Source organism: Ambystoma mexicanum, chromosome 12 (assembly GCF_040938575.1).
Source record: "Ambystoma mexicanum isolate Mex_15411 chromosome 12, UKY_AmexF1_1, whole genome shotgun sequence".
In the NCBI taxonomy this organism is placed as follows: Eukaryota; Metazoa; Chordata; class Amphibia; order Caudata; family Ambystomatidae; genus Ambystoma; species Ambystoma mexicanum.
This window is the reverse complement of record NC_090936.1, coordinates 742,049,764-742,065,808: the sequence shown is the minus strand read 5'-3', so window position 1 is coordinate 742,065,808 and position 16,045 is coordinate 742,049,764. Positions and strand designations below refer to the sequence as shown.

At 41.7% G+C, this 16,045-nt stretch overlaps 1 protein-coding gene across 3 annotated transcripts in view; it reads left to right on the top strand.

Annotated features, from left to right (window-relative positions):
• The window catches only part of GRAMD4 (GRAM domain containing 4), a 2,133,975-nt gene extending 2,124,019 nt beyond the window's left edge, over nucleotides 1–9,956 (top strand). For all 3 annotated transcript variants that reach the window (XM_069629242.1, XM_069629243.1, XM_069629244.1), the window contains one exon: nucleotides 2,041–9,956. In XM_069629242.1, the coding sequence (XP_069485343.1) occupies nucleotides 2,041–2,142 (102 nt within the window). In that variant the 3' untranslated portion in view covers nucleotides 2,143–9,956. The remainder of the gene's footprint in view (nucleotides 1–2,040) is intronic.
• The last annotated feature ends 6,089 nt before the right edge of the window (nucleotides 9,957–16,045 follow it).

The following is a 16,045-nucleotide window of genomic DNA, read 5'->3' as shown; positions in this document are numbered from 1 at the left end:
AGACAAATAATTGAATAATGGGTTTTCCTTTGGGATGGGGTTGTATGCGTTTCCTGACAGCTTTGAATGTGGATCTCCTCTTGTTCGAGGTTCAGGAACTGGCCTTTCAGTTTTTGGAGATTGTCCCGGTACAGGATTTTGCAACAAGTTTTTCTTGCTTATCAGTGGATAATTTGCGGTCTGTGGGTTTCTTTGCATACCAGGTGACAGGCTATCTCAGCTTTGAGGAGTAAAGTTTCAAAGAGGCCTGTGTATCTGCAGTCATTTTCAGGGTTTGATTGAGTGATTTCAGGAGATTTTAATATGGACTTTAAGGTCAGTTTTGGATGAATATATCATGATGACTTCTGTTTGTGTGTATGCTTAGCCTATTCTTGAATGTTTAAGCTAGAGCCACAGAAGCCTGTAGCATAAACATCCATGGACTTCAAGGTCTGAATTCTATCATAGAGCCTCATAACCGACACACTATGTGGAATACCAGAGCGTGCCCTGGACACATCAGCGGTATTCTTGGTCGGTGGATATAGGTGGCCATGCCATGGTCAAATGCCAACCAAGCCACCATTCTTTATACCATGTGCATAATCTCATAAGCTTCAGTTACCGCTTGGGACAGAAGAGGCCCTGGACACAGTAGTGGCACCTTTTGGTGGGTGCAGAAAGCAGACTGTGGTTAGGTGACCAATACACAACCGTAACATACCCAGAGCAGAAGGGACACAATCCAAAATTACTTGCTGGATAGTGAGCTGCATTCTTGAGGTATATTCTCAGAATAAATGCCTCACTTGGGGCTTTATGACAATGTAGACAAAGCAAAGGCTGTAAATGTGGCTTTTCCGAAACACCTTTTTCTGTTCAATACCTGTAAAGTGGCTGCCTGGCTGTTCCGCCGACCTTCTGTAGCATGAGTTCTTATACACCAACTCAAGCAGGTGCTCAGTTTGACATCCAATCTGCACAGATTTAGGATGCTTGTTAATCTCCCTTGTGTATAGACGAAAGAGGCGAAGATGTACGAGTAAGAACAGAGTTTCCCAATGTATTAAACAATGTACTACTAGTGCATAGTCCCCTTTTCTCTATATGGCCCTCCCTTCATTCGGTTGTAATTGGGGCCTGTTATGATGGCGCTAATAAATGGCACAGAGGACGGGACCAGTAGCAAGCGTTAGGGAGGGTCAGTCGTGGTGGGTAACTGCACATGCACGCTGCCACCCTCTACCAGAGCCCACACGTGTAGACCAAGGAGGACTATGAACTAGTTGTACCCTCGTCTCATCAGTGATTAACCTATTATTTCACATTTAATCAAAGCCCAAATCTTGTGAATTATTTTTGTGTGGCATTTCCTAGATATATGGGCACTGGAGATGAAAAAAGGTTGTGTATTTTAAAGAGGACATTACTTTTTTTCCAGATTAAAATATGCTGTTCTGAATGCTTTCCTATAACTACTATAACTCCTACGTGTGTCAAATATGTAAACTTGGTGGAAATTAAGAGAAAATCCAGCATTTTACTTTACATCTTTCAAGCTGTAATTAATCTACACACCACACTGCTTCTACTTGTCAGATGCCACTTCCTGTTTTAGACATTCATGGTTATTGACAAATATTAGGACAGCCAAAGTCAGAAAAATACTCGTGAAACACAGGGCAGATGAAGATATTTTGTTGGGGAAATCAGCAGAAGGTGGAACAGTAAAAGCAAGGATTGTTTATTTTTCCAAATAATGTGTACCTCTTAAAAAATGCTTAGGTGGTTTCTAATGCCGGTGAAGTTGATTTGGAAATAATTGCCAGTATATTGATTGTTCTAGCAAAACTGACTGTTCAAATGCATTTGATAAACAACCACACCTGTACTTATTCTAGTATGGCTTCGGTGTTCGAGAAAGTTGCCTAGTTAATGACACAGTAGAATTAGAGTGGATGATGGGTGTGAATGAGCAGTTTTAAGACCCTAAGTCAAACGAAATGGGTAAATTATTCTTTATTCACTTATGTCTTATTGTTTTCTTTCTTCCTTCAGCCACTGGTTTTCGGTGCCATGGTCCACAGAGATGAAGCCTTTGAGACAATTTTCAGCCAGTTTACAAAAATAACATCCACGGCATCCAACAGTGAAGCTTAGGCATACAACACATGAAAACTAAGTTTGGTGTCTTCTTTCCCTTCTTTACAGTTCGTCAGCGAACTGCATTGGTATACTTTCATTATTGAGTTTGCAATAATTTGGTCATGGGGTTTATATTTTTGTTACAGATTACTTGTGTATTTTTTATACATATTTGCCTTTGTATTTGTTTTATGTTTTTTTTCTAAAAGACAGAGAGAAAGTGCTGTCATCACTATTCGCCTTGCACAGTAAGCACTTTTGTGTGTTCCTTAGAATGAGCATGATCCAGTATGCTCAAAACTCTTTCTGAAATGGACAACCATGAGTAGCCCATTTCTGTCTCCCTTTTAGTCCCTTTAGTATCCCTAAATGTTGTGTAAGTTCTTTATGGAAACAGCAGGGTTCCTACTAGGAAAATGTATCAATGAACATTTTGAAATGAAAGGTTTTGTATCCTCAACTTTTGCTTTTCTTAGGCCATTGAAAAGCTAATGTTCTTGCAAAAATTGCCACTTATTTCATTTCAAGCCACATTTTACTTGACCTCAGTCTATTTTCCTATGACCAAAGGTTGATGCTGAATAGGGATGCAAAGGCACTTACTACTTTATTTAACCAACAGCATTTATTTTAATTTCCAAATTAAAAATGTAACTTTTCTTATTGCTCCTTGCCCCAACAGTAGGTATAGCAGAGTAATTGTCATAGGTCAGAAGGAAACAAAACCATATGACCATATCTACTCTGGGTAACTTGTATGTAATGTAACAAAACAATTCTATGTTTAACCATTTGCAATCTACATACTGTTTTTCTGTTTGAACTTTGAGATGATGCTTTTTTTGCTGCTATTTTTAGAGTTTTTCTTTTTACTCACTTTTCTTTGGTAATTACTGCATTCATGCATTAATTTGGTATGCATGATGTTCATACATTTTTCCAGTCAATGTTCATCATTGGCCATAAATCATGCCCCCCGCAGGTCTTATACACAGCCACAATTCACATATGAAATCCACATGAATCTGCACAGTTGCTTTTCTTGGCATTTTGCGCAAATGGAAGCCATCTTTAGTTTGCTCATAATCTTTCCAATCAACGGAAAAAGCACAGATAATATACTTCAGTTTCTACTGTATGCAAATGTCCCCCACTTGTTGTTTCATTTTTCCACATATTCTCATTCCTGTAACATTTGTATTTTGAACTTTAATTTAAGCAGCCATAACTACATACATGTAGTTGTGGCTACTTAAGTTAAAATGTGAAATGCCTTGATTTAAGTATATTCCAAATACACTGATTAGATTGAATAAAGGTTAGAGACGGAGGCAATTAACAAATTAAACTTCATTTGGAGTGGAACAAATAAAATAATATATTAATTATGTCCAACTTTAGAGTGAAAAGCATATTTGAGATTTCCTCCAGAAATTAATAAATTAGTCTGTGACATAATTGTACCAGGCACTTTTCTCTGCTATATCAGCATATTAAGGTACGGATGAAATGCACACTAATTAGAAAATGTACAATATGCATATTAATTTAAAGAAATATATGTTGTAGTTAAAATATGTTTATTAAAGATAGATTCAGCTTAAGTAAGAGAACCCCATTGCACTTGCTTACATAACTTCTTCGTCCTTCAGAAATAATAATAATGCCTCTTGAAAGAGAAAGGTCCCGCAATGGTGGTTTCTGATTCTGGATAATTTAGCTAATCTAATGAGCTAGTAAGAGTCAGCAAACTATTAACATGGCCGTTTTACAAGCATTAAGGTTTTAGCCAGACAAAAGTATGTTTTGTTTCTAATGTAAATAAAGCAACTGCAAAACGATACCTTTTGCATATTTTGGATTTCCACATATCTGTTTTTCAAGACAAACGCCCAATTCCTTAGCGAGGCATGATAACCAGAAGAGGTTCCTTGTGTTCTTTAGAAATAGAGCAGCAAAGTATGAATTCACCGAACAGAGGTCATTAAAATTGGATGAAGTTTTTTTGTGTTAAAAATAAAAACGTACTTTTGTCTGTAGTCTGTTCATCAATGCAATGCCTTCTATGTATTCAGACATACGAAGACTTCCTCTTTGAGTAGTATTGCTCTGAGCGTTTCATTATTAAAATAGAATGTATAAAATGAATGCAAAATCTACATAAATAAAAGGATCTTAAAAAATGGATGGCACGCTTTAGTCAGTATGTTTGAATTATAAGCAGGCCCTCTTAATTCAGTCTGCTGTAATCTCTGGTTATCCTACTTGAGAATTACATAATTTTTCTTTTCATATTGCCATACAATCTTTGACTGCTTCCTAAATACATTCTGTAGTTTGGTGGCTATTCAAAGGCAACTACGCTGTGTTGCTTTTAAAGCAAATTGTCTGTTGATAGTGTGATACATCTCTTTTTATGATGTTTTCAAGCTACATTGACAGAGATAACTCCACCCGCAATTTTATATATTTCCATTTAATGAACATTGACCTATTTTTCATTGGGTTTTATGACCCTTTTTTCAGGGGTTAATAGCAGAATATTCCCCAGTGGGTAAGCTATTTATTTTGTTGCATGCAATTTCACGAATACTGGTTGCACATCAGTATGCAAACTATAGTAAATATATTGGAAAGGAAGTTTGCTAAATCCCCTTTCAGTTTTATGTTGCCATGTGTTTGTTGTTTAGAGGGTTTCCCAAATTGGCATGTCCTCTTCATTGTTCAATTAGTCAAGTAAACTGCTTTATCTTCAGCACTGCCCTGTTCTATGATACTGAATTTATATTTTTTGGGATATCAGCCCTTTTCAAACTAAGTTGTTTAACTCTGGTAAATGAAACTACGGAATGTTATCAACTGCTTCAAATTCAGAGCCAGTTTGGATGAGCACAATGTAATGGGGATTCTCTACCCCATTGTCCACTTCTTAAAAATGTATTGGTCAGAAATATACTACATTTACAAGTTGCGTGCTATGTTTAATGATACAAAGATAGTGTGCCTGACTTAACGTTTTGCCAAATGCTTTAAGGTTAATTGGCGCATTCTCAAGGGAAGGCGACTCTGTATTTATACCAATGGTTGCTGATAGATTGGGTCAGCGGGATGTTGATATATATTTATAGTAGATTCAAACAAATAATAGACTAACAGAGCCCCTAATGTTTTAATACAGGCCATTAATCCGAAATCACGCTTTGGCAAACATTTTACATCTTACGTTTCTGCAGATTTATGTAGACGTTAGTTCTTTTTGGAGTCTTTAAAAACGTGTGCGGTGTTAATCCCTAGTATGCAACAAATATTTGCTAAGTATAGTCAGATGTGCACTTTACAGGAAAATAAGTGTTTGTTTTACATGGTTTTTAACGTAATAAGTGTCTTTAATTTTAATGCTACAGTAATAGATTTTTTGGGGAGAAAATTGAAAACTGGATTTGTATAGTGAAAACATTGTGTAGCATCTATTTCAATGTAGACAAATACATAGGTATTGAACATTATGTTCTGTTACACTTACATTAAGTGGTACTTAATACCAGTGCTGCACAGAAAGAGGTAGTTACATTGTAATGTATGTACAATGGTTACATGGCATTACAGAGTAATTTTAGGGCTGTCTTTGAGATTACATTAATTCTGCGTAAGCTTCTCCTCTGTCCTGATTTTAGGGCTTTGTACATACTCAAACAGCTTTCACTAGTCATTGTAATTATCCATGACCTAAATTCACATTTCTATGTAAAAAAAGCAATATACTTTTGTAAGTATTAGTGTGGCAAATTGTGTAATCATGTGCACCTTGATGTACAGCATTTTAACAAATTACAGAACCTTTAGGATATTCATGCAATTTGCTATACACTTGTTTTTATTGATGTATTTACAGTCTTTGGAGTAATTCTACATATGTTTCTCCCATACAGCTCTCGCCATGGACTACCAGAGTCTGATTAACTCCTGCTGAGAGGAGAGCCCATGTAATCCTTTACAAATGTTTTAAAATAAAAGGTTTCAAATGTGCCTAAAGCTACTGCAGTCCATCTCCCCATAGCAACAGTTGTGTCTATATGCTAGTTCCAAGATTGGAAAGTGATCTGACACATCAAGGATACTGTTTGTTCTCATTACTATTAGGCTAGCTGTCTCTTTCCTGTTTGGAAGAACAGTTTACTCTTCAATGGTACTTTTGTGATTTTTCTAATCTTTTCTAAAAAGTGCCCGGAAAAAGGAGATTATTCATTGAAGTAAGCACAGCCATTAGGCTAAGTTCAGACCAAGGCACCATGCACCCAGTTGGAATATATGGATGCATATTGGAACATATCGGATTGGATTTTTATCAAGAAGAGATTTTCATTAATGGTAATTGGTTCTTGGTTGTCGGTATCGAGCGCAGATTTGCAAAACCCTCAAAAATGAAGTCTTTCCAAGGGCTTTTTGGGACCCTGGTGGAGCAAAATAGGTTGTACGATGCCTGTTATCAGCTAGCCCATTAAGTTACATCAGCCAATCTAAGGAACATATGAATATAATTAGTTTACTCCTACATGGGATTTTAAATGTGTTCTGTGTGGTTGAAGAAAGATTGCCCTTCCATACTTTCCTTATTGAATGGCTGATTCTATGTTGAATTCCATTGATTCACATTGCCTTATTTTTTTCCTATTCCTATATCAGGAAAGGCAGTTCACCTCTGGTGATTTAGGCTTTAGATTTTCCCAGAAACGGCAGTAGCTTCCTCTTCCAAAATTGTCTGATCGCGATAAGCTTGGATAACAAATATGATTCCCGTGGAACCTTCCTAAATCTAATCTTCACTTTACCATAAAATAAGTTGTTTATTTGGGCCAGATCATTTCTGCTTGGATCTCCCAAAGAAGACATACGGATGTCAGTACTTTGTTACAATGCGCTTCAACAAGGATTTGCATTTTACACCTTATACTTCATCATGCATTGATGAATTAAGAGAAAGTGCAAAATGTGTGCTGAGATTTGAACACATTACACAATCTTTACTTGTGTGTATATTTTGCTACATCAAAGCATTTTTCAAGTTGTATGGAGTGCAACTGGAGTCCCCGTATCATTAAATAACACGAGCTATGCCTTCTTGTTTGCCAGTTTATACTCTTGCTCCCACCCCCCCCACAGATGATTTTCCAGAACTGCTTCCCAAGTGCGTACAAATTAATTGAATGCCTTTGGTGGTTAAAAGGAAAGGCAAGAGGACCAGGTTGCAATGTTTAATGCAGGATTTGTGACTTGTGGTGATATTTTAAAATGTTGAATCGTTCTTGAGTCAGACCCACAAACTTCTTTCTCTATAGCGGGGGTTGGAGCTCATACCCATACAAGAAATATGGGTGTATTTCTGCTTCTTTGCCTATTCTTCAAATGGAAAGTACCTCTGGTTTCTGATTGGAAACATTTTCAGTCCATAGAACTTTGATTTCCAAGGTTGGTAGTGGTAGGCTTCCGCTATCACATACCAAAGGAATTTGGTAATCTAGTATTGGTCCATTGAAGGAACAAGTTCCATTGCATACCTTTAGATTCTGCCATGAGATTTTAAGTGAACCAATCTGTTCAATCTTGACACTGTTTTAGACAATCCAGAAAGATCTATGAAACAGCTGTTCCTGGTGGTACTGGCTTGCTGAGCTTTCTGCTTACACAAAATGCCACAAGCTTAATTTCACTCAATGCTGACAGAAGTGTTAGCTTCTATCCACTCTGCTTGTCGATGATTGCAGGCAACAGTGCAAATGTCTGCCCCCCAAGAGGGTTCTCTGTGGTAATACTCTGAACATATTGATTTACTGTTTATCCATCTCGTTCAGAGAGGCAATTCAATGTTTTCAACTTCAAAAGAAATGTCTGTCTTGTCAGGGTTGTCCCCTATCTTCGGTTAAAATGGTGCTTGCAGCAGTTGAGCCTTCAGCTGTGAAAAACGTTATAGGTGGATCAACAGAGCATTGGGCACTGGTTGGACCAGTGGTAAACTAGAACAGGGCAGTTTTAGTGTTCTGGTCATGGGACACTTTGCAATCAAGGTAATGTGAAATGATACTGGTTCATCTGACTGCAAAGGCGTAAGGGTTCCCTAGGAGACTACTTCACTATTTAACGTTCTTGTCATACTGTGTGTCTTCCCCATTTACATGATCCTCCCCAGTCCACAGTTCAGTTTTAAAACAGAGAAGTCAACTATAACCATGGTGAATTTATTGAAACACCTTGTTCCATGTATTGTATGCCTCTGTCTGATGAGTGAAATTAAAAGTCCTACCTAACTCCCAATTTTCTAAGGCAGTATATTCAAAGACTCCCTTTTGAGTCTGTATAGAAGAGATCCATTTGTAACTGCATGGCCTCCTAGCTATCATCCCAGTTTTGGGAGTGCTTTCTAAACCTACACGCCGCAGTGAACTATATTTTCTTTATAATTTTCAATGCATTCTACAAAACATTCAGTGGGAAGGACACTGTATGTGTGAGCTTTAGCAACCATTTCTGCCTGTGCTTTTCATCTAAACCAAATAATTTATCACCAAGATGAGCATTGAAACTTCAGCTGAAAGAGTGCTTGCAGTGTCACAGATTAAGCCAAAAGGCAGGCCTCAGATGTTTTAAACCCTTGCTGGCCAGTATCCAGTTCATTAGACTTCTGCTACTGCCCATTGGATATCAATCTCGCTATGCCCTCTTATTTTGTTGAATTCTGCAGAGCCAGAGCCTGAACTTTCCTCAAAAACCTTTGTGAAAACACTGTTCTCTTTATACTAGTTCTAAGTTTAAATCGAAATTAATTGAATCTATTTTTAGCCCAGGCATCGACTCCTGCAGCTGCTCTGCCTCTCTTGCAAACGGTACACAGGACCTAATTGCGAAAATTGCGAGAACATTGCGGGAGAAGCATTCAAATTCCTTCCAAACTAGTTCTGCATGTTCTTTTTCAATCGATTACCTTACCCATAGTATTGCTCACTCACCACCGTATACACACAAAATATAGACCAGTTTAATCACTTTTTTGTGGTTCTGGCAGCTAATCTGTCCCTACTGCTGTTGCCATTGAGTTCAACTCCTTTAATCAGTGACTTGGTTTATGTGGATTGTAGTCCTCTTTTAAAGATATTTGGATTTCCTTCTCTTGCCCAAAGTTATCAGTCATTGGTAATCCTTGGGTGAGAACTAATGGTGGAACCCAGCTTCATTCAGTAGTGTGTCCATGATATTCTGCCAGAAAGTGCTGCTTAGTTAGAGTCCCTCCAATGATGGAAGGAAGATGAAAACTAATTGCTGCTCTTTGATTTAATAAAGTTGCTTATGGATCTTGTTTAAGTAAAATATATTTGATCACAATATTTCTGAAGTTTTGCTTCGTTTGGGGCATTAAAGTCTTAACCCTCAGGAACATGAGAGTTGTAACCACATAGTCCCAGAAAAATGAATATGTCTTAATTGTTCTGTGTGGCAGCCTTGAACACAACTTGTAAATATGTAATCACTGTTTGAAGCAAATATGAACATTTTTACTGAATCGTGTAAAATTGGGCAGGTGTGTCATGTTTAGTATGAACCACTGACATAGAATGAATGTTACATTTTGCCATCTCAATGTAAAGAGTCTATATTTTGAAGTTGTGAATACTTATTCCTTTTTAATGTAACTTTTGTTCAACTAAAGGACGTGTACTGTGGAAGATTTGAAATAATGAGCATTTGCCCAGTATGTTTTTTTAAGAAAACTTGTTTACTATTAAAAATGAGTCTTGTACAAATGATAATTTTTATTGAAATAAAGGTATAGAAATATGTATTGTCTAGTTATTGCATCACTCGAATATCTTTTTCCAGCTCTTCATGATTCTATCTGCTGTAAAGCTCCCTTATTTTTACAGGTTCAGTGGCTCTCCAGTGGCACATTTGGTCATGAACGTGCTCTTATAAATGTGACTAGTATAAATAATGTCTTTCATACCCAAATAAATCTTATTAGTAGCAGAAGGAAAAATATATTATGCATTGCCTTACTTTCCATAGCAAACTCACAGGCGCTTAGAAGCTAGAGGCTTTGAAAATGCTGACCAAATAATGTGTGATGGAGCATGTTGCTGTCTTGCAATCTTAAAGCTAGATCCCTCTAGCTACTTTCCAGTAAGTAACACATGTCTTCATTCACCTGCCATGGACGAATGTTCAATTTGATTACACTAGTTCCTAGTGCATGTGTTTAATGTGATGTCACGTTGAAGCACTGTTTTTTTTATTAGTCCCATTCATTCCTTCACAACATCACACATTTCATCATTCTAGTGGACAAAGGAACAGAGCTTACCTAAACAATTTAGATTCTGACAGATGAAAAATGTGCTTGTCACCAGAATTTCTGGAGGGTATGCCTTAGTATACTACAGATAACATTCCGTTGTGAGGAGAAGGTCAGAGAAAAAGGAAAAGCAAAACGTGGAATAGAGAAGGCTGGAGAATGGAACAGAGGAAAGGGGAGGGACATGGCAAAATGTAGTTAGTCATTTGTTGCATAATGCTTATTTGAATAGGGTATTTTCCTTTGTTTTTGCTTGTATGCCTTTAATGATGGATTTTGAAATGAGAATAAGAATAGGTGCTCCACGAGGTAAAATATATATATATATTTTTTTCCTTCACTAAAACCTTCAGAATTCTTTTTGACAACATGCTAAATGGCAATATCTTTGCTTAAAAGTTTACCTGTTGCATGAATTCTTGCTGCAGGGTGGATCGCTTAATTGGTGGATGGCTGAAAAACATAGTCTTCAATGGGTGGCATTCTCCCGCAGATTCTTGATCTTGATAGATATCCCCATCCAGTCGCAGCTGCTTTGAAAAATTTGACAGGGGGTGGAGTGTGGCTCTGAATCATCTCTCTACCTCCATAGGCGTTGACCATGCCCCTCCTCGACTGCGGACGTGAAGTCAGTGGTACATATAACACATCACTATGCCCCCACACCTGTGTTCCTTTTGGCCACACTGTCCGCATGCTGTTCATAATGCAATCTTTTTCATGACTTAAGTCTTGTATTTTTGATGCCGACATGTCGGGTCCTAAACCCTCAGGTTTAAAGTGCTGCTAGGACTGCAGCTCGAAGATGTCAACCACAGACCACCACAACATTTGTGTCTTTGGTGTCTCTGGGTGGAACACGACATTGCGAAGTGCGGCTCCTGCCAGCACATGAACCCGAAGGTGCTCTGGGAACAATATGTGAAATTAGCCCTCCGGCGGCCCCCTTTAAAGTTTCTGGCTCGATCAGCCACTAAGTCCTCAGGCCCCGATACTGAAGGCCCTTTGCCTGAGAAAGAGGACAGGCCTTGCAAAAAAGCAGTAGCAGTCTCATTCACGGAGTGAGTCCCACCATTCATTGTCCTTGTGCTCCAACAAGAAAGAGGCATTGACGCAGGCATGACTCCAATTCTTCGGATGAGCCGGATAAGTATACTTCAGTAAGGGTGCCCCCAGAGATGAGTAGGAGTCATTTAAGAGGTTAATACTCTAATTGTTTGAGAAAGCAGCAGTGGGTACGGCTCTGACCTTTACACCACAGGTAGTTTATGCACCAATTGCAGCCAGAGGTTCCAGCGCCAAAGTAGCCAGGTTTCATGCCCTCAAGCTCAACCTCGATGCTCTCAAAGCGGACTATGGCACCAATGACACTTGAGATGCCAGAGTTGAGAGTCCCCTTTGGGGCGGTTCCGTCAACGATGGATCAGAGTTTCCTACTGGAATCAAGGTTGGCAATCTTTGAGTCCATGAGGACCATTTCTGATGAGGAGTGGGACCCAGTCCCTTTTGGAATGGAGCCAATGGGGAGGTGTGGGAGGTAGAGGTGTTGACTTCTTTACAGATTATGCTGATCTCATGGCCTTGGCTGAAGGGCTGTACGAGGCAAGTGGTCTTGACACCTTGTCTGACCTCAGCATGCAGCAATCTGCTCCCTACACCCATCCCAATGCTCAATACAGGACCCATCCCAATGCTCAATACAGGAAAACAGTTGAGAGGGGGTACTGACACTAGGCCTTGGCACCCGAGCCAAGCCACTGGAGTCCTTTGACCTGACTGATATGCTGGACAAGGGTGCCCTGTTTGAAAGTGCTCTACCTTTTAACACAACCGTATCGGATACCATCTGGCCTTTATTCCAGCGAGCATATTCAACACCAACAGTTGATGCTGAGCTGACCAAGAAATGCAAGCCGACCAGGGATGACTTGCCATTCGAGTCAGCGCACGCTACGCTTGAGGATCTAGTGGTCCAGGCTTGCACGGTTAGTTCACAAACCGCTTTGTCCTCCTCCGAAAAAACGGATGCTTTGGCTAAGAAAATATTTCAGTCAGGGGAGTATGGCGCTGAAGGCAATTAATGGCAGTTGTGCGTTTGCCAAGTACTTACACTTCTTTTGAAGGATGATAACAAAGGCAGACCATCTCCCAGCAGGAGAGGTGAGGGATGGATTTCAGTACATGGGGAACGATGTGAAGGAGTTGGCATGTCAAGCGTTCAAGGCGGGTCTTGACACCATTGAGTGAGTAGGCTGTTCCATGGGGATGTCTACAATGCTTAGGAGAGCAGCATAGGTCTGCTGTTAGGGGTTTTCTACGAATGTGCAAGCAAAATTGATGTTCATGGCCTTTGATGGCAAGCACCTCTATGGGCTAAAGGCCGATAAATCCTTGGACCGTTTCAAGGTGTAAAATCTTGCTGCAACGTCTCTAGGTCTTGCGGTGCAGCAGGGGCTATAGGCGTTATGTCCCTTTTGTAAGGGAGGCTCAGTGGCTGCAGGCCAAACAGGGCCATAGCTGTCTCTCGCACACCAGCAGTGGCAGAGTGGTTTGTAAGAGACAGTCGAATTTGGTGGCAGTGTCGGGGGCATGGGGACTTGCTATGCCCCTTTGAGTCTTCCCCATATATTTCCCCAGTTGGAAGGGGGTGTCTAAGAGCACTGGGACAGGTAGAAGGAGATAACCTTCAATGCTTGGACCTTTCTAAAAAGACCACTGGACAGACCACCACCCCCTCCCTAACAACAAGAGGAGGAGCTCCAGGAAGAACTGAGAGCCCTGCTTTTAAAATGAGCAGTGGAGGAGGTGACACCCACGGAGAGAGGGTCAGGTTAGTATTTGTGCTATTTCCTGGTACCCAAAAAAGGGGTGGGGTGACTCTGTGCCATCCTGGACCTTGGGGCCTTGAGCAAGATCCTGAGGAAGTACAAGTTCAGGATGGCGACGTTGAGGGAAATTCTCCATGCTCTGCAGCACCAAGACTGGTTTGTGTCGCTAGACCTTCAGCGCACCTATTTCCATGTGCCGATCCATCAAAAGCACAAGGGGTTCCTGAGGTTTGTCATTGGTTACATGCAGTATCAATTCAGAGTGCTCCCTTTTGGCCTAACCTCCACTCCCAGGAGTTTACCCAAGCTGATGACGGTGATGGTGGCTCACATCAGGAGATCTGGCATCCATTTGTTCCCCTACCTGGATGACTAGTTGATCTGAGGAAGGTTTCCAGAACAGTTATCAATGCAGCTTAAGCACACCTGTTCCTTGCTTCACAGTTTGGGCTTTTCCCTGAACGTCAAGAAGTCCCACATCGCGCCAGCACAAAGATCCAATTTGTAGGAGCAGCCCTGCACACCCAGGTAGGGAAGGCTACTGTCCTCAGCGTATCGGAGACCGTGGCCAGTGACCTCTCATGATGGGCCAGCAGGGAGAGTAAGATAGCAGGGAAACCCTTTTGGTCCCTGTGGCCTGAAGCACAAGTGGTCATGGATGCTTCCCTAAAGAGCTGGGGTGCTCCCTGCTGGGATCTACAAGTGAACAGACTTTTGTGTCCAGTGGGGCGCTGTTGGCTGATAAACCGGCTGGACTTATGGGCATTCAGGCTAGCCCTGATGGCTTTCAAGCCATCCCTTCGGGGTAAGCATATTCTGACAACACAGTGACCATAAATTACCTCAACAAGGGTCTCTGCCCCTGTGCAGGGAGGCCATGCAACTATGGTTCTGGTTGCTGGAGACGAAAGTCTCAGCTTCTGCAGCTCATTTACCATGAGCAGAGAACGGTTTGTAGAACGCTCTGAGTAGGCAGAGCATGGTCTCCCATGAGTGGGAGGTGTGCCCAGAGGTCATTGCGGAGATCTTCGCCCAGTGGAGAACCCCATCTGTGGATCTGTTTGCCACAAGGGCCAACATGAAATGCAAGGAGTTCTGCTTGAGGGGATTCTCTGCAAGGGGGCACTGGGAGATGTGTTTCTGGCTGAGTGGGTCTTCGGCCTCATTATGTGTTTCCACTAGTATCCTGTGGGTTCTTATAAGGTTGAGGAGGTTCCGGGCCACCAGTATCATGATTGCCCGGACTCCGCAAGGAGAAGTTGATACCCAGACCTTCTGGAAATGGCTGCCTGCCAGCCTCACCGGCTTTCTCAGAGGCTGGACCTCCTTTCCAAGTCAGTTGCTCCAACCGAACCCAGAGTGTCTCAATCTGCATGCATGGCCCTTGAGAGGCTAAGGCATGACTGGGACCGGTCGTAGGTGGTGCTTGAGGTGTTACTGGCTGCATGGAGACCTGCCACAAGGTCCCTTTTTTCGAGTCCGATGATGGCCCAGTTTCTGAAAAACCTTGTAACTAGGTTTGCTCCAACCTTTGTTGGTTCTGGCCTTTGACCTGAAATTAGTTCCAACCTTTGTGATGGCTGAGGCTACTTGCTCTTCTTAGTGGTCATTACATTGGCAAAATATGTAAGTGAGCTTGGGGAGGGGGCATGGCTATCTGTCCTCGACCAGGTCGTCCTTTCCGAGCACTCCTGATGATCCGACAGTGACTCGGCTGGAAATAGGTGTTCAACCTATGCTGTGAAAAGTGGACCTGAAGCTGCTGCATTGTGAATGGTTTGTGCATGCAGCGTTACAAAGCCCGACTCGAAACATGCTTGCAGGAACGAATTCAGAGCCACAGATGTTTGGAGGATTCCGCGGACAAAGACATTTAAATGGAGCCCACCTTTCGGCACAACAAAGGCTTATTACAGAAGTGTGAACGGAATGGAGAACAGTCTTTTATAGAAAGCAAATTCGGTGCACTGAATAAGGACTGGAAGGAGGCAGCGACCGTAAGGACACAATTGTAACAGCTGTGGGACAGGCTGCCAGTGAAGCAGAGAGCACAATTGAGGGGTGACTACACTGTAGCACCCGACGGAAGCAAAGACATGTACAGACAGTAGCGAGTTGAACACACTCTCAGCTGACTGCAGCGTGGCCGCGGAAGCAGAGCAGTTCCAGACCGCTACAAACGATCACAGGAAAGCAAAACGTCCAGGAGAGGCTTGGAGGGACTGAGGCGGAAACACACCTCTGTGAGACATGGAATAACAACGACAGGAACCATAAGCGCCGAGAAACTAAATGAGGCTGGACATTAGAGTGGCCAAATCAGCAAGACTGATGATAAAGGCTTAGCAGAGGCTCCATGCCACATAACAGCTGAGGCGTGGGAAGAGAGAGCACCCGCGGTGTGGACGTCTGCTAGCACTGGGTACGAGCCGGTGAACGACAATAAGGGCAAGCTGGCATGCGGGCAGAAGACGCTGAAGTGGCACATGCAGAACGCAGGCTGGAGGTGGAGGTTTCAGTATCCCTCAAGCACTGTATGACAAACAAAGAAGGAGCAGTGCAGTGGGAAGGCGGAGCCCTACTGCCGAGGACCAAAAGAGATGCAGGTACGCGGAAACGCTAGAGGCAAGCCGTAGGGATCGGTTCCGGAGGGAGCGAAGAAGCAAGGAAGAGCTGGCACGCCCGAACTGAAAGGCCCAAGGCAAGCGCCTATCCTGCAAGATAGCAAGCCTGCATGGAGGCGCACATA